At 42.6% G+C, this 27277-nt stretch overlaps 1 protein-coding gene across 1 annotated transcript; it reads left to right on the top strand.

Moving 5' to 3' along the window:
• The first annotated feature begins 1137 nt into the window (after positions 1-1137).
• gna12a (guanine nucleotide binding protein (G protein) alpha 12a) lies at positions 1138-27277 on the top strand. The gene is made up of 6 exons (XM_080879844.1): positions 1138-2226; positions 7314-7532; positions 22821-22871; positions 22954-23154; positions 23474-23680; positions 26598-27277. The coding sequence occupies exons 1-6, from the start codon at positions 1909-1911 to the stop codon at positions 26757-26759; spliced, it is 1158 nt and encodes a 385-aa protein (XP_080735970.1). The 5' UTR covers positions 1138-1908; the 3' UTR covers positions 26760-27277.

The following is a 27277-nucleotide window of genomic DNA, read 5'->3' as shown; positions in this document are numbered from 1 at the left end:
TTTATGATGCACTGCAGCAATATGGATAAAAATCAGTGTCAGTAAAGACCGATTTCTGGTCTGAGCTATAACTGACAAATTACAGACCACGAATCGGAAATCTGATTGGACTAATTCAACTAAAGAAAATGGTTTGAATATCTCAAGATGGATCTAAGCTGCATCAGCTCAGAAATATCATGAGACTACTTCAAACTAATGCACTAAACTTAATTATTTTCAATCATTTTAAACATTTTGATTAGCCAGTGTGACTTTCTTTCAGGATTTGGGAGCGAACATTTGAAAAGAGAAAATGTGTAGCTGTATAAAACTACAGATCATCTTGGTGTGTGCGATCACACAAGCCACAGTATTCCTTGGCAACACTCCAACTCAAGAGTATTCAGTAATCATTAATACCTCATTACATGTTAACATGAGTACTCAATACTTAGTGCAGCATTCGGTGTCCTTTTTGTGAAGGTAGCTTGCAGTGTTGCAATGTTATTTTACATCGTGAGCCACTTACAACCCACTTTGATCTTAAGTGGGCTGGACCAGTGAAACTCACCTGTTTGTCAGCGTAAAGAAATTTAACTACACATTTAATCCTATATTTAATTAAAGAAAAAGAAGTGCAGTTTTTCTACATGATACAGAAATGCTTCAGCAGTAAATGAAAGACATCTGTCAGCACGACTCTTCAGCTTAAATTCTGAAAAACAAACATGTAAAAAGACAGAGAGGGTTCTGGTATCCGATTGCCCAGACTGTCTGGCAGTGAAAAAACATTAACTTTCTGTCATTTAACTCTTTACCTGTTACTTATTTACTTCAGTGTCGTATGAATTTCCACTGCTGAGGACTTCAGGAGAAAAGCTGCAAAATTTATGAAAACACAGTCCCCCAGCATGCCAGATTGGAGCCTTTGGTGGGCTGATTCTGGCCCCCATGCCTTATGTTTGACACCCCTGATCTAGTACTCAAACTGCCTCTGTCTCATATTTTTTGCTAAACTAATGCCTGCAGACCCACGCTCACAAACATCATCAGCTATGCCACAAAGGTAAATTGGACTTTTGTACCTCCTGCTTCATGCACACTTAAAAATTAAACAGGGTGTGCAACAGGGGTATAAAGTGCCGAGCCAATAGCCCCTTGGGTGCCCCACTTTACTCAGTGCTAATGGGCCACAGGTATCTTTGACCTTGGCCTGTAAACCTTTGTGACCACATGTAAAGTCTGTGTGACGCTGACAATAAACCATCCACAAACAGAGCTGTAAAAGTGCTCAAACCGAGCAGGACCACATTTCCCAGTGATGACGCACACACACACACACACAGCAGGAGAAAGCATCACCAGCAGCGCTAAATGTTTCTGTTTTCCTTCTATATGTATTTCCTTCCGTCTGCTAGCGCCCCCTGTCGGGAATTATCAGTAACTCTCAGCAGTCTGGCCGTCCCAGCGCCGCCCGCAGGAGCTTCCAAGTTCACAAACCGCTGGCTGTGTTTGGATAGTTTGGATAGCTGTCCCACGGAGTCAGATACCACAGCCTCAGCGTTGTTACAGTTGTTGTGCTTTGGATGAACACACGGACTCCAGGTCAACTTTCTGTTTTTGTTTTCGGGCCTCTAACATTTGAGCGTTTAAACTTTCTTTTGTTGCTTTCTGGCTTTGTTTCTGTGTCCAGAGTGATTTCTGTGGATGGCGAGGTCTAACCAAGATGGACACGGGCTGTCTGCCGGTTGAAGACTAGATAACGGCTTCTCAAACTAAATGTAGACTTTATTTTTTTACGCGTGTTTATCGTGTTTATCCGTGAAATTTGTAGTCGCACCATTTCCATCCCGGGGGTGGGGGATCAAAATCCTATAATGAACATTTTCCCACTGGAGTTTCGGTAAACTTTTCCCACGACTCGCCATGTCGGGAGTGGTCCGCACCCTGAGCCGCTGTCTGCTCCCGGCCGAGGCCAGCCGGGACCCTGTCGGCAGCAAGGAGAGGAGCCGGGAGAGAGACGCGGCGCAAGAGCGGGAGGCGAGGCGCAGGAGTCGGGAGATAGACGCGATGATCGCCCGGGAGAGGAGAGCCATTCGGCGGCTGGTGAAGATCCTCCTGCTCGGGGCCGGGGAGAGCGGAAAGTCCACATTCCTCAAACAGATGCGCATCATTAACGGGCAGGAGTTTGATCAGAAGGCACTTCTGGATTTCCGGGACACAATCTATGAGAATATACTGAAGGTAAAGACGTGGCTCGAGGGGGCCTTCATCCTCCACATATCTAATGTTTGCCGTGTTTGTTAAACATCCAAATCGTGTTTTATATCTGAGAAGGACAACAGTGAGGGGGCATTTTGAAAGTTTTCACAAGTAATTGACACTTTAGGTCACTGTGGCTCTAACTATTCAGATTTTTTTAATGAGTTGCTTATGTCTTAGCTTTTATAATAAATCTGATTGATTTTTATTTTTTTAAGACAGCCAAAACATTTTCTGAGGAAAATCAAGATGATGGGAACAATTTATATCTGCAGGCCTGGGCCATTAGCGACTAAGGTTCACACACTTATTTAAACACACACAGAGGTCTGTTGACATAGTGCATATTTTTATCCTGAAGTGAGTCTATGTGTGTGTGTGCGTCCTGTCCCTTTGTTTGCTGTCATGGCTGGGCCTCCTTCACCAGCTAACAATACCAGACTATTCCTGAGGGATGAGCACATCCGTCCTGAGTGCCATACAGCCCAGACGAGGATGATAAGAGCCTGCACTTCTGCACAGACAAGACAGTATTCAGTACCCTCCCCCAAACACAAGTATACAGTGACCGTCCTGTCTCGGGCCAGATCAAGAACACAATCTTCCCACACACCACATACTTTACCAGCAGCCAAACTCCGGAAAACACACACAATGCGCGATGTGTAGGAGCTGATAGGCCAGGCCAAAACTACCAGCTATTACCCCGCTTAAAACATCTGTAATTCCCTCACCAGCGCTGCAGTCATTCGTCATGTAAAGTATATAAAGAGCGAATGTTAGTATTAGGGTTGTAAGTGGAAGTTATTTTCATTAATGATTAATCGTTTCTGTTTTATCCCTCTGTTCAGTGTCTGCTCTTTTCCCCGTCTTTTTGGATGCGGCTTTTTCTTTGCAAATCTGCACAGAAGGCCACGATCCTGGAGTGACCTCACCACTGCAAGAAAAAAAAAGCTTCTGGTTGAGAAGTGATGCACTCTTGCTCAGTTGCAGATTCAGTGCTGTTTGCTGAAGAGAGTAGCACACGTGGTTGTAAAATCTGGAGTTTATTGGAGGTTCATGCAGGCAAATTGGGTGATGCTCCGCATACTCGACGTTTATGGCTTCTTTAATCAGCACAAGCTGTGCTAACATAATTGGAAAACGGTTTTCCCGATGATCAATCAGCCCTGTAACGTGATAAACGTTCACTGGGCGACACAATGTGCCACTGAAGGACTGATGGCTGCTGGAAAAAGGCCTTTGAGCATCTATGTAGATGATACAACAGCAATAATAACGAATTTATCATCAGTGGTTGAATTAATGAGCGTTAAAATCATATCTGGATAATTTGGTGTTGGAAAACGAGGACATTTTGAAGCAATCCCAGCTTAACCGAACTTAAAAAAAGTTAATCCTACATGATGTGCCTTCTTTGAGTTTGGACGCCGCTGTTTGGATTTCCCACATCACAAAGGAATAACAGCCAATCGTGTGCTAGATGCGGTTGTTGGTGGAAGATCAGTGTCACCTACCAGGTGTAGCGGGGAACCCCCTGTCTTATGGGAACCTATTGATGAAGAGTGAGAGAGCAAAGTGGGAAAGGAAGGAAAGAAGGGCGGATAAAGCTGAAAGAGAATGCACAGGTGTGCTGCACAATTAGGCCTACAGAAATAAACAGCGGAGAGGTGGAGTTCAGATGCGGTCTGAGTGATTATCTTGTCAAGCGGTGGATAAATCTGTGGTTTAACCATTGTCAGAGGTGAACCAAACAAACAAAAAACCCCTCTGATCTAAGTTAGCCTTAACTAGCAAGTAAATGATCACTGAGTCATTTTGGACTTTTGAGGTGCATTTCTTTATCACAATAGAAGATAAATACCAGCAATAAAAAAGAGCTAAACTAAACTGAGCATGTGATGGCTGCTCCCTTCTCTTATCTCTGGTAGCTTTTATCTCTCATTGCCTTTCTTGAATTTCTTTGAAGTATTCGCCTGCTTTTTCTCTCTCTCTTTTTTTCTTCTTTTTTGGCTCGTTTGGTTCACAGCAGATATTTTGGCACCGGCTGCCCGCTCATGTGTTGTGTTTTGTGGCTGGTGTTGATGTCACTTGCAGTCCCATCGTTCACTGGGGCTCCGTGGGCTCAGAAGGCAGGCGTCACTTTAGAGGAGGAGGAGGTCAGTGCAGTTCGCGGGGTGGACTGCATTAACGCAGGAAAGAGAGCCGCTTTTCAATACAACATTTATAAATGAAACTGAACCCTGCCAGCTCCAGCCATCTGCCGGAGGCAACTGCTACTAACGCTGCTGACCACGCCATGACTGTGAGAAGCCCATCAGCTCAGACATCAGATTTTAATGTTTTTTCGCCCCGTGTGGTCAGATACTGAGGGCCAGTAACACATAAAATGAGCTTTTCAATCAAAGTCTGTTACTCATTTAAATTTGTGCGTCCTGTGGCGTTGCCCTCTACGGCTGGGGAGGAGGTGAAGTTTGGTTGGAGTTAACAGGAAGCAGAAGATTCAAATACTAAATCCCCATATATCCTATGTAAAAAAATCTTCTGAGCTGTTTTTTTCCTTTTCTTGTCTTATTGATATTTCCTCCGTCTACTCTATGTAGCTGTTTTTACACGTGGATGTCAGGCGAATGAAGTAAGGATATTGTACACTCGGAGTCTGCTTCACATTCAGTCTGACTATCTGTTTGCTTCAGGCTGCCTGAGCAGCGCGTGCAGGGCCCGCAGCAAAGTACGACCACTCCTTCGCTGTGAATTCGCTAGACTGCTTCCTGCATAAATTTAACCTGGGAATTATTTAACTTGATCGCCCAGACTTTGTGCTGCCGAGCTGGGAGGATTTTACATTTTCACCTCTTTAAGGTATAGCTTGGAAAAGTTCAGGGGTGCCAGTGCATGTGTGGAAGTATCCTATGTCAGTCACATAAGGAAGTTGTCCAGTCAAAAACTGGGTCATAGTTGTGGGAAGTATGCAACCTGCACTTCCTGGGAAGTAAAGCGAATGTTGTTTATGGCCTTTGTGCATGCATATGTTCAAATGTTTATAACCAGATAATCAGTGATAAACTAGAATTACTCTGAATCAGTTTACAACAAGAGTTACAACATCCATGCAACACCTGTCCATCCATCCACCTTTCCTTCCACTTATCCAGTTTCTGGTCAGTGGGGGGAAGGTAGTGGTTGGAACCATTCACACTCGTAATTACACCTACGGCCAATTTAGAATTGCAAATTAACCTAACCCAGGGAGAACCAACACAAGCACAGGGAGATAACTCCACAGAGGTCCCAGCTGGTGGATTTGAACCTGGGGCCTCCTCGCTGTGAGGCAGCAGTGCCAGCCATCTGTCTGTCATTTCTGTGTAATTACCAACATGTTCAGACTCATAACAGTAAGCAAACCTGACTTCCAGTGTTTAGCCCTACCTTTGTTCCCCTTTTTCTAGCTGAGATTCACAGTAACCCATGAGCGGCAGACCAGAAATGCACACAAGCTGACGTCATCTGAACGTCCGGATAACGCACAAGCTAGTTCTCGTTAGAGAATGTGTGCAGTCCTCTGGTACTGACCTCTTAGATCGGCCAAAGCAAAGGCAACGTCAGTCATCTGAATTCTTCGGAGGCTTTGAAACTGAGCCGCACATAACTGACTTGCTACGGGCAGACAGTGACAGGCTGATCGGCATGGAAGCAGACAGTGGAGTAAACATGCGGGCACTCAGGAAGAGACGCAGACAGGAATATGGAGGATTATGATACAAATGAGGCAGATTAGTAAATTGATAAGGCTCGTGTCATGAGTCGATGTGACTCACTCAAAGCTCACACGGTCATTCTGCTTTGGGAAGTTCGCTGCGTCCACGCTGGTAGTGGGTCTGCATGTTCGTCACATTAATGCAGCATGTGTGTTTGTGTGTGTCTTTGTTTTAAGCACCACTGTGGGATTTCCTCACTTGTTTAGGTTCACATCCATCTCACTCATTCCTAAAAACAAAAACAGCATTTCTGAACAAAAAGTCTGAACAGGCTCAGACTTGAAATCACTCCACAACACTGAGTCACAGAGGGCAGCCAAGTCAGACTGCACACACACGCGCACATGAAATAGACATACATTGTAGATACATTAGTCAAACCTTCTTTTCACTCTTTGCATTTGCCTTTTTTTTTGTTATAGCCATGTTCAAAAGCGTGGGTGGTGGGGGCTCTCTCTCTTTGACTTCCTGGTTTTCACATGTTATTTGTAAAGACGACGCTGAGCCGGGTCAGGAGATGTTGATGTTGTGGGTGTGTAAAAGCCTCTTCAGTGTGAGATTAAGCAATACAAATAAATTTGACTATTGCAAAAGATTCAGATGGGTCATGAGTCATTGACAGACACACACAGAGCACACGTACTTTGACCCCTGAGACACTCTTAAATTATTCACAGCAGAGTCATTGTAACGATCCATAGAACAGATGAGCAACAACTCTTTAATAATTCAGCCGCTCTGGACTTGGAGATGCTGTGAAATACGCCTCACATTTGCAGTGAGTTAGTAAGAGCCGGTGAGGGTGTAATGGATCGGCGCGAGCTCACCGATTCAAAAATCAAAGGTTTTTATAGCTAACTTACATTTTTGGTGATGCTCGCAGTTGTTCACAAGAATTGGCTGGAGAGAGAGAGAGAGAGAAAAAAGAAGTATATATTTATAGTTGCTGTGTGAAGCGGGCGTAAATGCTGCATCATCACTTCCAGAAAGTTACAGCCCACCTCAATCTGACATCTGGAGTAGCTGTTCAAGAGACTAGATGGCGGAAATAGAAAAAAGTAGAACTGAAGGAGGAACATTCAGTCTCAGGAAGAGACCTCCCACACAGATCCCACATGGTTCTCCTCAAAAAACCACCAGCAGCCACACGTGTATGCGTTCAGAGTGTGACTTAAATGCATGAGTTTCAGAGTTAAAGTTACTCCATGTTTACGAGGAATGCTAGACTCATTTTTTTCCTCCCATCTGTGTGGTAAGAAAAATATCTGCGACATTAAGACAGGCGGCTGCTCTTCTTGTGTGTGTCTGCAGGGCATGCGTGTGCTGGTGGATGCCCGCGACAAGCTGGGTATCAGCTGGCAGAGCTGTGAAAATGAGAAGCAGGGCATGCTGGTGATGTCGTGGGAGGGCCGCGTAGGCGCTTCGGGGGTCGAGCCCAGTGAGTTCCAGCTGTACGTAATGGCGCTGAGCGCGCTCTGGGCGGACGCCGGCATACAGGAGGCCTACACGAGACGCTCCGAGTTCCAGCTGGTGAGTAGACATTATTCTCAGTCCTTTTAATATCCTCCCACGCCCCTACGAACTTTCATCACTAACCACCTGAGACATCCAAAAGTGGTAATTTTAACTGGATGATGTTTAACCCTTGTAATTATATGAAAGTGATTATTGCTATAGAAACTCTGCAAGATGCAGTAAAGTCAGTCTGTGCTTTTCATGGCAACAAGCTGCAGTACTCTGAGGTGGTGAGAGGGTGCAAAGCAAGAAGGGAGGGCAAGGTGCTCGTGTGCCAGTGCTGCAGAAAATGAGCACTTAAATCAAAGCGTTGTTTCGAATATTCAGCTTTATTATCATCTGAGCAATTTAGTATGACTTTTCTGCTCGAGTGCTTTTTCATGTGCTTTCAGTTGCAACATATGATGCCAGGGCATGCACCGATGTAGCTGCTATTGTGTTTGTTATAGTTAAACCAAAGCAAATCACCAGTGAAACAAACTGTTATCCTACTTGTACTCTTTTCCCCTGCTTTACACACATATGTGGATGTTTTTTAGATTAGCTGAACCATTGCAAAATATTTCCCTGATCCTTTTTGCTGCTGCAGAAATCTCCCGTGTGGTGCAGATACCCCTCTTTGGGATTTTGTAGACTTAAAGAAAAACAATGTATATAGACGCAAACTCTTTGTAACCGTTTAAAAGGGCATTTCACTCAAAAAGTGTTTGTTGTCTTTTGTAAACCCAGTCAATAGAAAAAGAAGAGCAAAGGTTCAAAATGTTTTACTCGTTCAGCAGTCTAAGGCAGAAGCTTCCAACCTTTACACATATCAGAGGCCTATGAGTGTGCACTGAAGATGCTCGTGTTTCTGTCAGTGATAGTTACAGTGCTGTAAAAAGTATTTGTCCCCTTCCAGATTCGTTAATTGTTGTCACACTTATATGTTTCAGATCATCAAGCAAATTTTAATATTAGACAAAGATGACCCGAGCAAATACAAAATGCAGGCGGGCAGCGTCGGCACCTAAGTTAGGAGCGATAACTCTTCAACAAGGCGACGTAGGAGCTTCAAATTGATGTTATAGGTGCATCTACTAAAAATCTTTTCTTCTGACCTCAAGGTTAGAGTAAGCTTTCTGAAAATCTTGATAGCTTGAAAACAAGACAACGTAGGATTTTGAAATTGATACCATAGGTGTGTCTACTGGATAAGGGGTAGTATAAGGAAGAGGACTCCTTACTACATTTATTTATATTATATTATCTGTATAGCACTTTAGAGCACACCTTCAACTTTATTAAAATCACCTTATCAAGCCCTTTTTTTTAGCATTGCACTTTAAGCATGGATTTGCACAGTAAAACATTTGCACACAATAAGTTTAATTATTTATTGACTATTTATTGGGAATTTTAAAATCAGTTGGTAGCCTTGTTTCAGATCCAGCACTGCTGCTCCTCATCAAGGAATGTGGTGGTTGTCTGTCAGGAGAGAAGAATGGTGATTGAGATTGAGATTAAGGTTTACCAGTAAGGAAAACTAATGCAAATGTGTGTGTGGGAAATCTAGGGATAAAAGTGGTGCAAAAAAGTGTCTGTAAGATATGATTATCCACCTTTCCGGGAACGACCATTGGTAAAGCGAGTGTGGTGAATCTTTTCGTGCTTGGGTTTTTGTTTTTTTTTTAGAATATTGGGTTTGGTGTAAAATTAAAGTGTGAAATATTTATTAATATGAAAACGTGATATGTATTTATTTATTCTAATTGATATATTGTATACTGTGGTGGAAGGTTGGGATTTAAGAATTTACCTGAGAGTGGAAGAATGGTTTAGTCTGTGACAGCTGAACATATTTAAGGCTGCCGGTTGTCATTAGAGGGTTGATTGTGCTGTGAAGAAGCTCGACGAGTGAATTGTTGTAAGGAGAGCTGTATAGCAAATAAGTACTTTTTGTTCCACTACACTTGCCTTGGTCCATCTCACTGTTTCCAGCCGCTAAGGGCTGCCCTGTTACAGGTAGCACTGGCAGGATTTTTAAATGATGATTTCATATTATGAAAGGAAAGTAGCGACCCAAACCTACTTGGCCCTGTGTGAAAAACAGTTTTTGAAAGTTGAGTTTCATTATTGACATCCAGGTCTGATAACTGCCAGACCCGTTGAATTTTTAAAAATCACTTAAATAGAATCTACCGGACAAAGTGAAGTAAAGTCACTGACATCTGTCCATCACAAAGGGTTACAAAGTCTGAGGCTTTGGGACTCCAGTGACTACAGCGAGAAAATTTGGAGCAGTGGTGAACCTTCCCAGGAGTCACTAGCCTACTGAAGTGAGAGTGCATAGATGACTCATCCATCAGGTCACACAAGAGCCAATAACGATGTCTAAAGAACTGCGTGCTTCATATGAGTCAGTTAAGGTCAGAGTTCACGATTCCATTGGGAAAACACTCTGTGGACTGACGAGACAAAAGCTGAACCTTTTGTGTCCTGTTACATGTGCTGTAAAACTAACACAGCAGGTCATAAAAACATCATCATAGCTACAGTCAAACATGGTGGTGGTAGTGTGACGGTCTGGGGCTGCTTTGCTGCTTCAGGACGACTTGCTGTAAGTGATGGAAACATGAATTCTGCTTTTTACCAGAAAATCCCGAAGAAGAATATCCGAACATCAGTTCAAGAGACCTTGGGTTATGCAGCAGGACAATGATCTAAAACGTCTCCAGCAAGTCCACCTCTGAATGGCTCAGAAAAAACAACATGGTTTTGGAGTGGCCTCGTCAAAGTCTGGATTTATATCAAACTGAGATGTTGAGGCGTGACCTTAAACAGGCCGTTCATGCTCGAAAACCCTCGAATGTTGCTGAATTGAAACAATTATGCAAACAAAATTAAAATTCCTCCACAGTGATTTGAAAGTCATTTCCAGTTATTATAAACACTTGTTTGCAATTCTTGCTGCCAAGCGTGGCGCAACCAGTTATTAAGTTTAGGGGGCAATCACTTTTTCACATAGGTTGGGATAGATTTTTCCCTTAGTAAGTGAAATCATGTTTTAAAAACAGCATTTTGTATTTCCTCGGGTTATCTTTGGCTAAAATGAACATGTGTTTGATGATCTGAAACATTGAAGTGTTACTAATATGAAAAAAAAAAAGAAATCTGGAAGTGGGCTGATACTTTCCCACGGCACTCTACAATGTCCAGTTCTTCATTAGTGTTATTTTCTAGTTTCTTCTGTACACTTCCCACCTTATAATACTTAACATGATTTATGTGGTATTATGTAAAGAAATATATGAATATACTGAAATCTCTGACACAGTGTAGTCTGGGGTTTTTTGTTGTTTAAACCAGATAAACTGGCTTTAAGCTTTGGCCAAAGAAAATGTCAAGTAAAATAACGTCTGACCTTTCTGTTAAAGAAGCAGCTTAAATGACTTTTGAGGACGTATCTTTGATATCTAACATCCAAAGTGAACATTTCTTTGAATATCTACAGCTCTGGAGTTTGGTCTCTTCAGTTCCTGAGCTTAACAAAATATTACCAGGAATTGCAACACTAATGGTTTGATTTCATTAGTGTTCTCTTGGCTTTCATCTGGCTTCCATGAAACCTCAATATCGCAGCTTGATGCATGAGGGTCAGATTAAGAAAAGGATATTTCAAAATAATAACTGGAACAGCTCTGACACAAACAGCTACCGCTAATTTAAGAGCTACTTTGATGTAACTGGTTGTATGTGAACTGATGTAACCCGCTCTCATATTGGAAGAATGTAACAGTAATGTGTCCGACGCATGTTTTAAATGTAACGCAATACGGGGAACGTTTATTCTTGCATTGTACTTGGCGGTGTGACAAAAAGGGGTTGGTGAGCTGAACAATGAAATTATGATAACTTGGCTTCTAAATAATCCTCCAGAGTCCAAGACGGCATTCGAATGCATTGTGTCCAGATCTCAGTTCTCAAACTGAAGGATGTACATGTTATTTTGCTATATCGAGAGCAAAACAAATCATTGCTTTTAACTGCAAAACTCGAGCACGAATTTCCTGGTAGACACCTCGGGAAGATGATTATTCGGGTTAAAGCCGCGGTAACCCCCAGAATCGGTGGGAGACGTGTTTAAAAGGTTGTTGTAATGGTGTGCCTTTCTTCTTGAAGGTGCCGCTGGCTTCTGAGGCTGAAATTGTCACGTTGTTTATAATGATTTTGTAAGAGTAAGGGAGATGCTAAGAGAGAGCGCGAGAGAGAAAGAGGGGCTGTTGTTTTACTAAAGCTTGTTGTAAACTTGTAGTGTGTGTATATACTGCATAACAATGCAATAAAACACAAAAACGATAAAGCCGTAATAATGCAGTACATTGTCCAGCTCAGATATATTAGTTTCCCTTTTTGCTTTTTAGCCCAGTTCATCATCTTCAGCTCTCTTGGGTGAGAATGCATTTAATTAACAGGCTTTAACTTTTCCATAAACTATAAACAGCGATCAGCCACCGCAAAGCCACGGGTCTAATAGTGTTGATTTCCGTACACTGTTGACGCAGCTGACCTGCTGGAGCTTGGACACGTCCTCTGTGGTCCTGAGCAGCGGGATGTGAGCAGTGGATCCTTTGGCTGCCGGGGCCTTCCTGGATCACATTTTTCCTGTTGCATTGTGTAGATGCTCACTTGCATTGGGATAATTGGGACGGGGATCATTATCGTCTCATGTGTGATTTGTAGTTCGTGGATATTTAAAAGTAGAATGGGAGGCATAGCCTTCAGCTGTCACCAGCTCACAGTTTGGACAGCCTCTCTACTACTAAGATCAGGCCTAAAACTTTCCTTTCTGAGAAAACACATAGTTTTTATCACTCACCTTTTTATCTGCACTCTGCATTTAACCATTAGTTATTATTCATTTCTGGCTCTCCATTGTCCCCCTCACCCCCAACCATTCGTGGCACATGGCCGCGCCTCCCTGCGCCTCGTCCTTCTTGTGGTTTCTTCCTGTTAAGAAAGAGTTTTTTCTCCCCACTGTCGCCATGTGCTTGCTCACGGGCTCATTTGATTGTCTTTACCTTTCAATATGAAGCACCTTGATGCGATTGCTGTTGTGATGTCGCACTATATAAATAAAATTGAATTGAACTGAATCGAATCTCCGAAATTGTCAAGCTGGTTGTCAAGGTCAACTCCCGGGGCTCTTTTTCATGTTCTTTGAAGCATTCCTGAGCCTTTCTGCTGCACTGAGTAGTTAGCCTGATATATCTGGTATATCTGCCCCTTCTTGGGAGGGGTTGCAACCACAGGTAGCTCCTCGTGTTTGATTTCCTGACCAAATCCCAGGATCCGTAAACAACTACATTTCTAAATAAAATCCTTACTAAATGTTAAATCTCCCATTCAGCAAAAAAAGCACCTCTCAGTTCACTCTCTGATTTGGGTATAGTCACTGGCTGACCTGATGATTTCATGCGTGTCCGCATTTAAATTTAGAATTGCATTTTTAAGTTTCAATATGATGGCAAACAACATTTACAGCAAACACAAAAGAACTGCTACTCATTACTAATCATGCTCTTGTCCTGTTTCCGTTTCCTCTGCTCTTAGCGGTCTGACTGAGTAATATTGCAAAGAAGAAGAAAAAAACTTTGCACTGTAGCCTTGCATTCCACTTCTGTAGTCATATTGATGTGGAGAGCAGGAGATATTTGCATGGTAACTGATTTACCTCAGCCTGTTTTCTCTGATCTAATAGTCGCTGATGTGCTCAAAACATCCGAGAGAGCAACCGGATCACATTAGAAATGTTTATACCTGCCAGCTGAAAAAGAAGCTGCAGTTAACTGTTTAGTACTGCACCGAGTGAAGCCAAAGTATTTATTGTCTTTTCGCATAACTTCCTTATCTCTCTCGCTCGCTCGCTTTCATTTTTTTTTGTTTTGGAGACGTTGCAAAGATGTAATTATTTTCCTCTTGACTGTAAATGGAGCCACTGAAGTGCACTCTGTGGAGTCTCTTCTCCTGAATTACATCCAGCAAACACAAACGTGAAACTCCTCACAGACAGCAGAGCAGTTCTTCTCCCTTTTAACAACGTGCAGAACATTAAACACACACAGATCAACACCAGTGGGTTGCACAAGAAATGTTTTCTTTATAGGCAACGACCACTCACCACGAGTGCACAGAAGATATGCAAGTTATTACAGTGAAAGTGATGGAGGACATTTTTATCATCATCTTTGTCTCTCTTCCTAAGGTTTTACATCCACAAAATCATCATCAGAAGGCATCATAACATTTCGTTATGTCATTTTACAAAACAGTGAACCAGATAAGCTTTTAAAAATAAGTGAAACGCTCAAAACTCATATGAAACTTCCTAAGATGAGTCACGTCTGGCAGATATTTTTTCTGCTGTCTTTAGCCCGAGCAGCCTTTGCTTTTTTTCCCAAGTTCATCTTTTATTCTCCCGTCTCGCAGGAACAAAAACAAATAGACTCCTTTCAACAGCCACTTGCTATATTTTAAAGAACATTTTGTGAGAAACAGACCGGCTAGAGAAACCATTTGTCCAATAAACGTCTACAGATATGCTGTGAAGGGCCGGACAGCTTGTCAATGACACTCAATGGTTGAGCAGAATGTCATGAATGATCGCTAACCACATTGTCAACAGAGGGAATGTCTCACGGCATCGGCATCACCAGCTGGGCTCGCTGTCTGTGCTCCGTGCATTGGCTGTAACAGCTAGTTTTATTTGGACTTTATTGAAAGTGACGCAGCAGCTTTACTGTCTGCTCGGGGCTGTGAGGACGACCTTTAACCTTGTTACGCTTTTATCGGTGACAAAACAAGCTGGAGTCACATAGAAGGTGCTTACGTCTCTGTCTCCGCTGTCTCACACTCAACAAACTGTGTGCGCGTGCTTGAGATGTACAGCTCTGGGTCAGACCGCTTTGTCTTATCTGGAGTTGCTGCGTGATAAAGTTAGTGTGTTACAGCCGCACACAGGCCTGCAGGCATCGTTCTCTCTAAAGGCCAGCACGCATAGGACTCGCATTTAGAGGCGTTTTTGATGCTCGTGGCCTGGTGCCACTCTATCAGCAGACTTGTTCAAAAGTATCAATCTACACTGACTCTGAAACACGCGCAATCTGCTCGTCACCTCAAGACAGCTATTTAAATCGCTGCTGTTCCAGTGTTGTGAATGATGTACAGTCTGTGTGGGCTAAGTGGACTGAGTGCTTCGGTTCAGCTCTTGATTTGCTTTAAAGTGGAGTAAAGCTGGTGAAAGTCAGTGTTTTTCTGATTGTCAGCAAATTCCGTAAAGAAACCAAAAACAGCAATGCATTAAACACCTGCTGGCTGTGTAGTGAACGCGCTGCACAACACTCCTTTTCTTCTGCATGGGTCCAGACTGAGTTTGAAGCAATTCTAGCAGATGTGTACCGCAGGTGTAAAGGGAACGCTTGTGTAGGTTATGATGTAAAACAGTAGTTTAGCCTCCATGTTTAAATTCTGTCCCACTGACATCATTATTGTGGCTCGGGAGGTACAGCGGGTTGTCTAGTGGCTCAATACCCAGAGTTTCACCCAATCGGAGGATGACTGTGTGCGTGAATGTTTTGGTATAGAAACAGAGGCTGAATGTGTGTGAGACTGGGTGAACGACGCTTGTAGTGAAAAACCCTTTAATTTGCATATATGAGTTTTGATTTGTATCATATTTGCTACATCTGGCTTTTTTTTTTTACAATGTATGACTTAAAAATTCATTAATTTAGTTTTTTGGGTGGAAAAGAAATCACACTGATGATGCAGAAGTGTCAAAAATTCACAAAAACTGAATGTATGAAATATGATACTCGAGGCGTTAAGGGGTTAAAGTTGTAAATTTAAAGGGGGGAAAAAAACGTGTTTTTCTTTCCTGATGAAATCAGATTGCTTCACTTCACAGGGCCCTCATCATACTCCAGAGGTCACAGGTAAACAGGAAATGCTGTGAGTTTAGTGAGGAGCTACAAGCTGATACCAAAAATAGCCGTCAGCTCATTCCAGAGCTTCTTCAAAGAGCCGACGCTTCTGATAACAAGCTTCTGCAAACTCGCGACTAAAATCACAGCATTTTCTTACTGCAAAGTATAAATGGAGTGTAAAAATCGTGCATTACATGTATTATACATGGCAGTCTGTGGCGTGTGTGGTGTGATGAAGTACATCCAGCCTTGCAAAGTGAAGTGCTGTGGTAAAAAAAGTAATAATAAATAAAAATAATAGGCATTTGTGGCTTTCTAGATGTTCAATGTCAGTGGATGATTCAGCAGTGACCCATAATACGACACTATTTGCTGTCAATTGCTACTGGTATTAAAGCACGAATGAATATGAACTGCATATCAGAGCTACCGTGCCGATCTACAACTTAAACTCTATTTTTTGATTCCTTTCATCTCTCCAGCAATTCACTGTCTGAAATCATCTAGTTTGGACTATTGGAATTGAGCAACACTGCAGATCTCATCCATGCTGCTAGTAGAGCTAAAACATTTTAACCAGTGAGCCCATGAACACTGTATTTCTATTTAATATTGGGCAATCCCTGATTCACTGTCCTGCTGCATGCAGTTATTACCAATGCACCAAATTCAAGCAGTAAGTTCCCAACACATCTAACGTGTACTACAGTGCCCAGTTGTTTTTGAAATTACTTAGACCAAGAGTGTGAAATATAAGGCGCAGGGGCCTGAATAAACCTGCCAAACTGCACACGTTTTCTCAGGGATTAAATGTGTGGTTAGACACTGGAAGAAAGGGGATTTTCACTGGCCCTAACCTAACATCAAAGTGGCCCATGATGTAAAATAGTTTAAGTCAGGGATGTCAAACTTAACTTTATATTTGTCATCTCTTTTTTAAATGATTTATGTGCATGTGCTTGGGGCCCAATCGAGGATAAAGGAAGTTAAACGCTACCTAAAAAAGTGCTGGTTTTCTTTTTCTGTTCACTTTTCGGACAAAACATGGAGCAACAGCAGCCTTATTCTCGACAGCAAGAAACCAAAATGTCTGCTGTGGAGTAAATGTGCTGAGTTAGATACTCTCCGCCTCCACTTTCTTGCCGCTCTTGGAGAGGTTTTCCGGGGACACCGCAATCAGCTTTTCCCAGGCACAACTGGGCCCGAGCTGGGCCGCGAGCAGACGGGGGAGAGGGAGGAGAGTCCGATGAGAGGAAGAGAGAAAGGGAGTGGAAAGAGATGAGCGTTGAGATGGGGAGTCTCCCACAGTGAAAATGGAGCGAAGGAAAAGGGGAGATAGTGAGGGGAAAAACAAACCCAAAGCAAGCACAGGCAAGGAGTTTGTTTACTTGTAGGCTTTTCTGTTTTCCCACCACACCCAGATAACACGCAGTTTGATACAGGACATAAACATCGAACCTCCCCTGCTCGAGGAAAACAAGGCTGTAGATCGAGGAGTGACAGTAAGTGGTGGCTGCTGTCGTCAGCGTAGGTTTAGACTTTGCACCGTTCAGAGGACTTTGAAGTCTCACAAAGGTGTAAAGAGGCTATAAACGCACAAATGCGTGCGACGCTGCACACGCACACATTTCATCGATGACTTGGGCCTTGCTGAGGTTTAACATTGTGTATAGTGTGTTTGTGGTACCCCATTTTATCTATAATGCATATCCCTGCCTTGATAGGAAGAAACATAAAATATCCCCAGAGCAGGGATTGCAAATAAGATAGTGGTGGATCTGCACCAGCTAGTGAGTGCATGTTTTACACTGATAGATTTCAAACATAATCCCTCCCTGAACAGGAAACCTGAGCTGAAGCTGAGCACAGCTGTGTTGAAGAGTATCGGCAACAGTTTCTATTCCAGACAAATCTGGAGAAAAGTGAACTGAAATAACGCTTTTTTTTCTAGAGATTTCTTGAACTCAGCTCAGAAATATAGATCACATTGAGCATTACAGCTGAAACACTTGGTTTAGATTCATTGATTTGCCACATTGATGAGGTTTTGTAAAGTTTTCTGGATTTAATTTAAATCCAAACTGAAACTGCTTCCCCCTCAGTATTAGAAAAGTAGGAATTCCTACTTCTCGCCCTTTTAAAACTGATGATGCTGCATTTGACTTCTGTCACACCCAGCCTGCGTGTTTATCATGCACAGGTTGACAAGCAAAATTTACACTTTTTAAATGTAGCAGTTTGCTGTGTCCAATACTGTAAATTTAATAGATAACAATTTGTGAACAGTTCTTTGTCTGAAATAAGCATAGACTGAAAAGAAAAGATGGTCAACTCCAGTTTTGAAGCTGCTGTCGACAGCAGGCACAGTTTTAGCTAACAGCAGCAAACATCCTCAGATTGTGCAGGCATACATAACACAGATAACAAAACTTTAAGGTGTAATTCAGTTTAACAGGTCACGTACATGAAAATTCTTCCCTGTAAAATTGCTTGTTTCAGATGTGTCGTTGGTCTCTGGGGAACAGCTCATTTTTGGAGCCAGCCTCAAGTGGCCACTTAAGGAACTGCAGTTTTTGGCACTCAGTTTTATTAATTTATTGATTCGTTTCAACGCTCTGGAGATTAAAGCCCGACTAGCCAGTATTAGCTACTTGTTGATTAATCTGTATTGACATTTAAATTTTGGAAAAATGACAATTAAAAAGTAACGAGGACAGGGGAGAAACACCCTACAATCGTGATACCAGTGGTGATGTTGCATAGATTGTCCACTAGAGGGCAGTTTGCAACAAACAACCAGCTGATCTATTCAATTCAGTTGTGTTTATTTAGCATCAAATCATAACACGAGTCGCCTTAAGTACGGTGAAGACCCTGCAATAATAGACAAAATAGTAATATAGAGACTAAGCAGAGTCGGGAGAGTGTGAACAAATGGACATATAAATGAAGGCGATGTCTTTTTGTTTTGTGTCTCTAAAAGGAAAAAATATTGGCCAACGTATCAAGATATCTGATTTTTACAGGACTAAATATCGGTCTTAAAAATCCCGTATCATCGCTGCATGAGACACACAACAACTTCTCCGCCTGACTCACCAAGCACATCGATGACTGTGCCAGTCTGCCTGCCTCAAGAACTGGATTCATGGTGTGTCATTCAAAGCTTTTGGGCATGAAGTGTAATAGTGTTGATTCATTCTTTGTTAATAAATAAATAAAAATGTATCTATGTGGTGTCATAAAATGACACTCTGGAAAGGTCAGTGGACATTTTAAATTTTAAAATTATTCATTAGTTAATAAAAAATAGTATTTATTATTATTTGAATTGAAAGGACTGACCCACAGTAGCACTGCACTTAGTCCCACACTCAGTGACACATATACCTGTGCCCACACACACACACACACACACACACACACACACACACACACACACACACACACACACACAGAACAGGAGCTTATTCAGGTCTTTGCTGGAATAAAGCCTCTAATCTGCCCATTCACACCATGAATGGAGACATTCCTCCTGCCTTACTCAACACACACACAAATGCACACTCACACACGGGCTCACATACATGCACGCTCGCACACATACGTGCTCACGCCCACATGCACGCCCAGAGCTATATTTTATTCATTACCAGGCACTAAAATCCATCCTTGATCTAATAAAATAAATTCAGTCTGAAGCTTCGACCGCATGAATGATCGGACTGTTTCATTTGTGCTGATGGCAGTTGAAGCGCCCGTGGAAACGATCTGTGCTTGAGCGCGTGTGCGTGCGTGCGTGTCATTGCGTCTGCGGGCGCACACTCACGTGCGTGTCTGTGTCTGTCTGGTGTGTCTGCGTATCCCTTCATCTCTGGGAATTCCCCTCTCCCTGCTTTTCCCTCCAACCAGCCTCCCCTGCCGTTCGTGTCCGGCTGAACCAATCAGAGCCCCCCGGCTTTGTGTTTCCTATTGCCAATGACACCGTAGGTCAGCAGCGGGGTCACCGGTTCACATCTCACCCACTCAGAGGTCACGTTTCCTGGTTGTTATGGGGCATGTCAGGGCCAACATGAAGAGTAAGAGTTGTTTTTTGGAGTTTTTTTGTAACTGTTGCTCGTTGATCAGTTTGAAAGAAACCGAAACATCTGGAAAAAGCTGCTGTCAGCACGGCATTACAGAGGAATAATGTTATATTGTAGTGTGTGCGTGTGATGCAAGTGCTAAACTGACTTTGAAACTTTGAGTTCTGTCTGACTCGCTAATCCCTCCCTCCCCCTCTCCTCTCCTGTTTTCACACGCACAGCTGTTTCCTGAGGGAGGAAGAGAAAGGTTCATTTTTAAACTTTTGTTGGGAATCAGCCTGATTCCAGTTTGAAATGCATATACCTATTATTCCTGCTTGCTTTCAGCCCATTTACAGCACATGAGAATAGCACGACACTCTGAAGATCAAGCTCCCGTGCTGTAGAGAAACCAAATAAACCTTTTTCCTCTGCTGCAGGCACCCGCTGGTCTCCATTCATTTCCAAGCAGCATGAAAATCAATTAGCAGCCTCTTAAAACCTGAGTGAGCTGTGCGATCCATTGCAGTGAAGATCGGTGTGCGCTTAAACCACATTACTATACAACAGTGGATGGTGGAGCAGTGACAAAAAAGCACACATGGTGCTCATAGTAATGGACTACACATCTCAAGTTTCAACAGTTGTCTAATTGAGTTTCGAAGCTAGCAAACATGAAAGGAACCAACCGCTGTCTGAAGTATCAGGAAAGCTACATCCAAAAACTTCAGCTGTGCTATATGCATTCAGAAAGAGTCGGCGAAGATCTTGGATAATCTTGTGTGATCTAAAGTGAAAGAGTTGATAGCACACTGGGATATTCCACCAAATTAAGTTTTGTGTGTTCAGCGCAGACACTGTGGTAATTTTTAGGTACTTCCCTGATGACTGATTCGGTGGATGTTTGCAGAGGATATGAAATGATTCGAATCATGTTCTTTCTATAGACTGGAACATGGTGAAACTGTACAGCGTGACGCATGAGTCATCTTATTGTGTTTCCTTATTCCTGTGAATTAAGTCACGTTCATCACATTTTCTTATCCTCGGTTTCATTTCCCTTCTCCGTGTAAATCGGCTGTGTGTGGAAGTCGGGTTGTGTTTTGATACGTGCCCACGTGCGACCAGATTTATTCATCACAGGGTCGCCTTGTGACGCCACAGCCTACCTTTTGTGCAGTGTGTTGTCTGTTATAATCTCTCATTTGTGTGAGTATTTCTGGTCTGTATACAGTCATGGTAAAAAGAAAGGACACCATCTGTGTACCATAGCCAGCACAAGTCTTAAAATGATGTAAATACAGCCTCAGACAGGGCTGGACTTTGACTTGTCCGTTGCAGCACCTTCATTCTTTTCTTTTCCAGCTCCTCTGATTTGCTGCTGTGCTTGGGCTCATTGACATATTGCATGAACCAATTTAGACAAAGCTTTATCTTGTCAGACAGATGGCCCCACATTAGACTCTAGAATACTTTGGTACACAGAGGAGGTCATGATACACTCAGGGACTAGGTGAGTGCCCAGGTTATGTGGCTGCAAAACAAGCCCAAATCATCACCCCTCCATCACCGTGCTGACAGCTGTCGTGAGGCGTTTGCGTTGATATACTGTCTTTAGTGGCATTGTGCATTATTTCTAAACATCATCTGCCTTGTTGTCATCTGTCTAAAGAACAGCGTTCCAGATCTCTGAGTTCTTCAGATGCAGTTTTGCAAAGCTGCGCTGCCATGATCTTTTCAGAGTGTCTTTCTCCTTGCAGCCATTCCAAACAAGCCATGCCTGTTCAGTGTTTTTCTGATTGTACTGTCATGAAATTTAACATTTAACATGCTAACTGAGGCCTCCAGAGCCTGAGATGTGGCTTTTCAGTTTTTTGGACCTTCCACCCCTGCAAAGATTGGCATCTGTCTTGACTGTTTTCCATTTGTCAATAATCTTTCTCCCTGCAGAGTGATGGGATTAAAGTTACTCTAGAATGGCTTTATAGTCCTTCCCACATTGAAACAATTAACTTCTTTAAGATCATCGGTAAAGGCTTTCCTCCTTGGCGTTGTGCTAACAAACACCTAATTGCTGTGTTTACACTTGCTGATGATCAGTTAATCAAGTGCACCTGGTTGCTAATTACCATTATAAGGAGTAAGGATGTACTTGGCTTTTCACACACACTTTTTTAATGAATATATAGTAACAAAGTGTAACTATCTATCAGGATGTTGTTGAATTTTAAGAGCTGGTAGGGAGCAGATTATTTTTATTGTGTCCTGAAACGCAAAGTGAAATATCTCTGTGTTTAACTTTGTCTGGCTGCTGTTTGCCGTAAGGCAGATTATTCACTGTAAGTTTATTAAATGTGAAAATAGCTCTCTGCTCCAGCTGGAAAATTGGTGCAGTCAAATCAAACAGCTGTGTTCAGAAACAAGGTCGTTCAGAGTGCTTTACAGAGACGAAGTCGAAAACAAAGAGATATTTAAAACGCATATTTGCATAGGGGTCACGATGTGAAGCATGCACAGATAAGTCATGATGGGAATATAACTACAACCTTATTGTTTCCCACGTTCACATATGTCTAGTTAAATGTATCTGGCATGCTAATGTTTACTCTAAAATGATCATCAGGGCAAATCCGAGTCGTTTCTGCCACAAACTCGATAAACGCGATGTCAGAACAGCGTTAAAACTGTGGGGGTGTGATTGTGGGCCTCTATAGAAAACAGTTTTTCTCTCTAACGGCTGATCTTTAGATCACAACACGGGGCTGTCACACCAGCACAATGAGCCGAAAGAAGCCAAAACCTGTGGTGAGCCACACCTCGGGTTTATATTCTCTGCGGGTTTGTAACCGCGATTTTTCATATCAAAAGTCACTGTTTGATCCTTTGTTGATTGGAAAATGTGGATCAGTGCAGCTTGAATGTCATCTTGAGCTTTGAAGAGCTGTGGACTCGTGGCAGGTTCTGTGTGACACGATAACTAGATGTGATCAAGCTGCGAGCTGCACAGATGTGATGGGACTAATATGATTGTGGTCGTTCACATGGTTTCTGTCCTTTGTTGCAACGATTGATGTCTTGTTAAATTAATAACCACAATACGACAGCTTCCATGGAAATGAGAATTAAAGAAGGAAGAAATACAAGAAATGAAATCGTTCCGATAATGTGATCAAGAGCCATAATTTGATTATTTTGAGTCTTTTAAGTTTGCTTAATGCGTATAAGATGACTCAGGTCTGTGTCGCGGCTGTAATGGATTCTTTCCTTCTCGTCTGCAGAGTGAGTCGGTCAAATACTTCTTGGATAACTTGGATCGTATTGGACAACTGGTGAGTCATAGTGACTGGTTTAATCTGAAGCACACTCTGTACTTTTTACTTTGCAAGACAATGTTCTCATATCCTTTTTCAGAGCTACATTCCCAGCAAGCAAGACATTTTGTTTGCAAGGAAGGCGACTAAAGGGATTGTCGAGCACGACTTTGTCATCAAAAAGATTCCCTTTAAGATGGTGGATGTTGGAGGGCAGCGGTCCCAGAGGCAGAAGTGGTTTCAGTGCTTCGACGGGATAACCTCGATACTCTTCATGGCCTCGTCGTCGGAGTACGACCAGGTACGTGCACACACAAAAAAAAAAAACACGTTATCAGCCTAATTATGAAATGCTGATGCAGTCGGAGCGTTTGGCAGACGAGTCTCTTGACTATTGGGATTGCGAAATGCACAAGAAACATCAGAGAGACACACAACATTTGCGGTAAACACAAAGCTCTCTTTGTGGTGCGCTGAGGAAACTTCATTGTTCCCACAGTCGTGGCTCGAGTTCAAGTCAGCGGTCATATGATGACGACTGAACCCTTAATTGGCATGCAGATAAGACCTGAAAAAAATAAAACTAGACAAAGAATAATGTTGAGCCAATGTGATTCCAGGTCTTGATGGAGGACCGCAGGACAAACCGTCTGGTCGAGAGTATGAACATCTTCGAGACCATCGTCAACAACAAGCTCTTCCTGAACGTGTCCATCATCCTCTTCCTCAACAAGACGGACTTGCTGGTGGAAAAGATTCGCACGGCCGACATTCGCAAGAACTTTCCTGAGTTCAGAGGAGACCCTCGCAGGCTAGAGGACGTACAGGTAACCCGAGGTTTCACAAAACTCTGAATGCAGTTGCAGATTTTGAGCGTCTTCCTAAAGTGCTCCATTATCTTTCTCAACGCAGCTTTGCAACAGTGGTAACTTTCATGCATTCCAGAAGAAGCTGCCCATACATGGGTCGCTGTAGCAGGTCATCTGCTAATCGGAAGTCTGCATGCCAAATATCCTCGGACAAGATAGTAATCCCAGTTGTGTAAATGTTAGATAAAAAGAACTTACATAAGGAAGGGTTTGCATAAATGGGAGAGAATGGGTAACTGAGGCAAGTTGTATAAAGAGCTTTGAGTGCTCAGTAGAGTAGAAAGGCTCTATCTGTTTACCATGTAAGCTAATAAGGACCGAAATTTCTGTCATCACACACGTAGGTTGTTATGGGCAACAATGAAAGATGTAAAGGAGCATTTATAAAGACATCAGTTTATTACCAAGGCTTTATTTTAAAAAAGAAATACAGTTAACATTAATACTGCTAATTAAAGGCTTGTTTTTCTGCCAACTCATATTTTCTCTCGTTTCTGCAGAGATAATCCAGGTTGCTTCTTTAATAAGGCTTTTAGCATCCGTGACTGAAGTCAAGATAATTAATGATAATCCTAAAAGCTGGATTATAGAGCAACACTCAAAACGAGCGCATTACTAATACTACCTGGGTTTCTCTGCAACCTGTGTGTTACAGTGCAGCTTTCTAAATGTTTTTAAGTACTGGTACTGGTTTCTTACTACAAATCTCATCCATCCCATGTATGCCTTTAAACCTAATATCCATACTCGGGGTTCAAAATGCACATTAATGCAGTCAGGTATTGAACCGCTGACCTTTACAATTTTTAGCTGACTCGCTCTTTCTCCTCGCTCCTTTCTCCTGTAGACGCCGGCTTTGTGACGAGCAGATTTTAGCGCAGAAGCATAAGATTAGTAGTTTTCAGCATATTTTTAAGGGTTTAAAACATGTGAGCATTTTAACTAGTTATAAAAGAGGAAATACACCAGTATTTTTCTCACAGCCTGTAAGCCGTGTTGATCACTGTTTTGTTTTTAACCGTCAGATAGAGCATCGCTTCAAACTGAGCAGCAGCATTAGCTCCTTTCCTTTCATGAAGGATGAAAAGGAGTCACTGAAACACATTTGCTTAGCACTGAGAGCTGTTTTCAGGGCTTCCACCTCCATGCTATCTGGTTACTGAGAAACCTTCTGGAAAAGACTTATTATGCTCCCTGTAGCTCTAGATTTTTATTCTTGGACTCTACTGGATTAATTTTGCATGATTTATTTATCTTGCACTGTTCTGATCAGGCCCCTCAGTTCATCCACTGTTTGAAGCAAGCTTTCTTAGCTCCTTTCTTCAGATTGGTTCTCCTGTGCAAACAGAAGGTTTAAACGGCAGGTGGGTGGGGCTTCCGTGCTTGCAGCCAGAGCCTTAGTTGACCATATTAAGGATATCTGCTGTCGTTACAGCATCAAGAGTAGAAATATTTAAACAGTGTTTAGAGCAGTGCTTGCACATACAGTGGGAGAAATAATCACTTGATCTTCTGCTGAATTTATAAGTTTGCTCACTCACAGAGAAATGAACAGTGTCTCGTCTTTATGAAAGTTTCATATTAATAGACAGAGACAGTGCATCAACCAGAAATCCAGAAAAAAACACATTACATAAAAGTTTGAAATTGATTTGCATGTCATTGAGTGGAATAAGCATTTGAGCTGCCAGCAAAACATCACTTAGTACTTGATGGAGAAACCCTTTTTTGCAAGATGGTAAGATGTTTCTTGTAGCTGGTCAACAGGTTTGAAGGGATTCTCACTCAACTTTACAGAAACTCCCAGAAGTGTCTATAAATTAGGTTTCTTGGCTGCCACTTGGCAACTCGAAGCTTTAGCTCCAGCCACAGATTTTCGTCTGTTTGGCGTCTGGAGGCTGGCGAGGCCACTCGTGATCTGATTGTGCTTCTTCTTTAGCCACTCCTTTGTTGCACTGGCAGTATGTTTTGGGGTATTGTCATGCTGGATGGCCCATCCGTGACTCATCTTCAGTGTTCCGGCTGTTGCAGTACGTGGCCCCAGAAAACAAAAGCATAATGTTTCCACCTCCGTGCTTGACTGTGAGGGTGGTGTTCTTTGGGTCATACTCAACATTTCTCCTCCTCCAAACACAGCGGGTCAAGTTGATGCCGAAGAGCTCAGTTTGACCACAGCAATTTATCCCAATCCACCACCTTTCTCATGCTCAACCTCACCCTGTGAGGCCAGATCTTGCATGGAGCTCCCGATCGCGAGGGTGACTGATCTTTTACAATCACTACAACAGTTGTGCATGTCTGCAATTTTGTCCCTGATGTCCTTCAGCAGTTGGCTCATGGTGGTGGAGAGGTTGGAATGGGAGAAATTGATTCTCTGGACCGGTGTCTAGTGGACAAGCTGATATCAGGAGTATCTGTAACTGACTGATTGATTTATTGATTGTAATCTGTGTCCCACAGTGGAACATAGTCAATCTGTGGGAGACATGCAAATCAATTTATAACTTTTATGTAATGGGTGTGTGTTTTTTGTTGTTGGGGCAATATCTCTCTATTAAAATTAAACTACCATAAAAATTAGAGACTCTTCACATCTTTGTAAGTGAATAAATGTATAAATTAAGCAGGGGATCAAATAGTGTTTTTTCTCCACTGTACATTGACCTCATTATCTGAAGCTTAGGCCATGTGTAACATGAACATCCATCCCTCTAACACTACGTATGTGACAATAGTTCCACAACAAAAATATCTTACCGCCAAAAAGTCCAATCCTCCTGCTATGTCATAAAAGTCGGTCTGATCTTGTATTTACGTCAGTATAGTACATGTGAACACACGCACATAAAGACTCTTCCTCCTCTGCTTCTTCCAGGCGTTCCTGGTGCAGTTGTTTAGTCGTAAGAGGAGAAACCGAGGGAAACCGCTTTTCCATCACTTCACCACTGCAGTAGACACAGAAAACATCCGCTTTGTCTTCCACGCCGTGAAGGACACCATCCTGCAGGAAAACCTCAAAGATATAATGCTGCAGTGACCTTCACGTCATAGACGATGGCCTCTCTGACTGTTAACTGTGAAACCAGCCGTGAATCCAGGCCTGGAGGACTTCTGAGAAGGTCTCCTTTGATCTGAAGCAACACTGACCTGTGGAACCATCACTTGACCCACGCAGAGTGGATCTTAGTGACCTCTGAACCTGTGGAGCCCTGAAGCAACTCTGGACGTTTTGGCCCCTGTGGAATCTCTATGTTTAACCTGTATAAATGTGTGAATGCTGTAAAAAAAAAGAAAAAGAAAAGAAAAAAGACAGTGGGCTTCTCCTTGCACAGGTTCCAAGATGTGTAAAAAATGTAGAGGAAAGCACCAACTACATGACATGAGCACTGAACGTTGTTTTTCTCTTCTGTATATAAGACTCATGACAACATGTCACTAAACCCAGTCAGACTGCTGCCTGTTGAAATGTAGCTCGAGCTGTGTGAAGACGCCGCGGGAGGGGAAAGAAGCGCAAAGAAAGAAAACGAGGAGGAAAAACATGAGGTTTGGAGCTGA

The sequence above is a fragment of the Rhamphochromis sp. 'chilingali' genome (genome assembly GCF_963969265.1).
Source record: "Rhamphochromis sp. 'chilingali' genome assembly, chromosome: 4".
Taxonomy (NCBI): domain Eukaryota; kingdom Metazoa; phylum Chordata; class Actinopteri; order Cichliformes; family Cichlidae; genus Rhamphochromis; species Rhamphochromis sp. 'chilingali'.
This window is presented reverse-complemented; position numbering and strand designations above follow the sequence as displayed.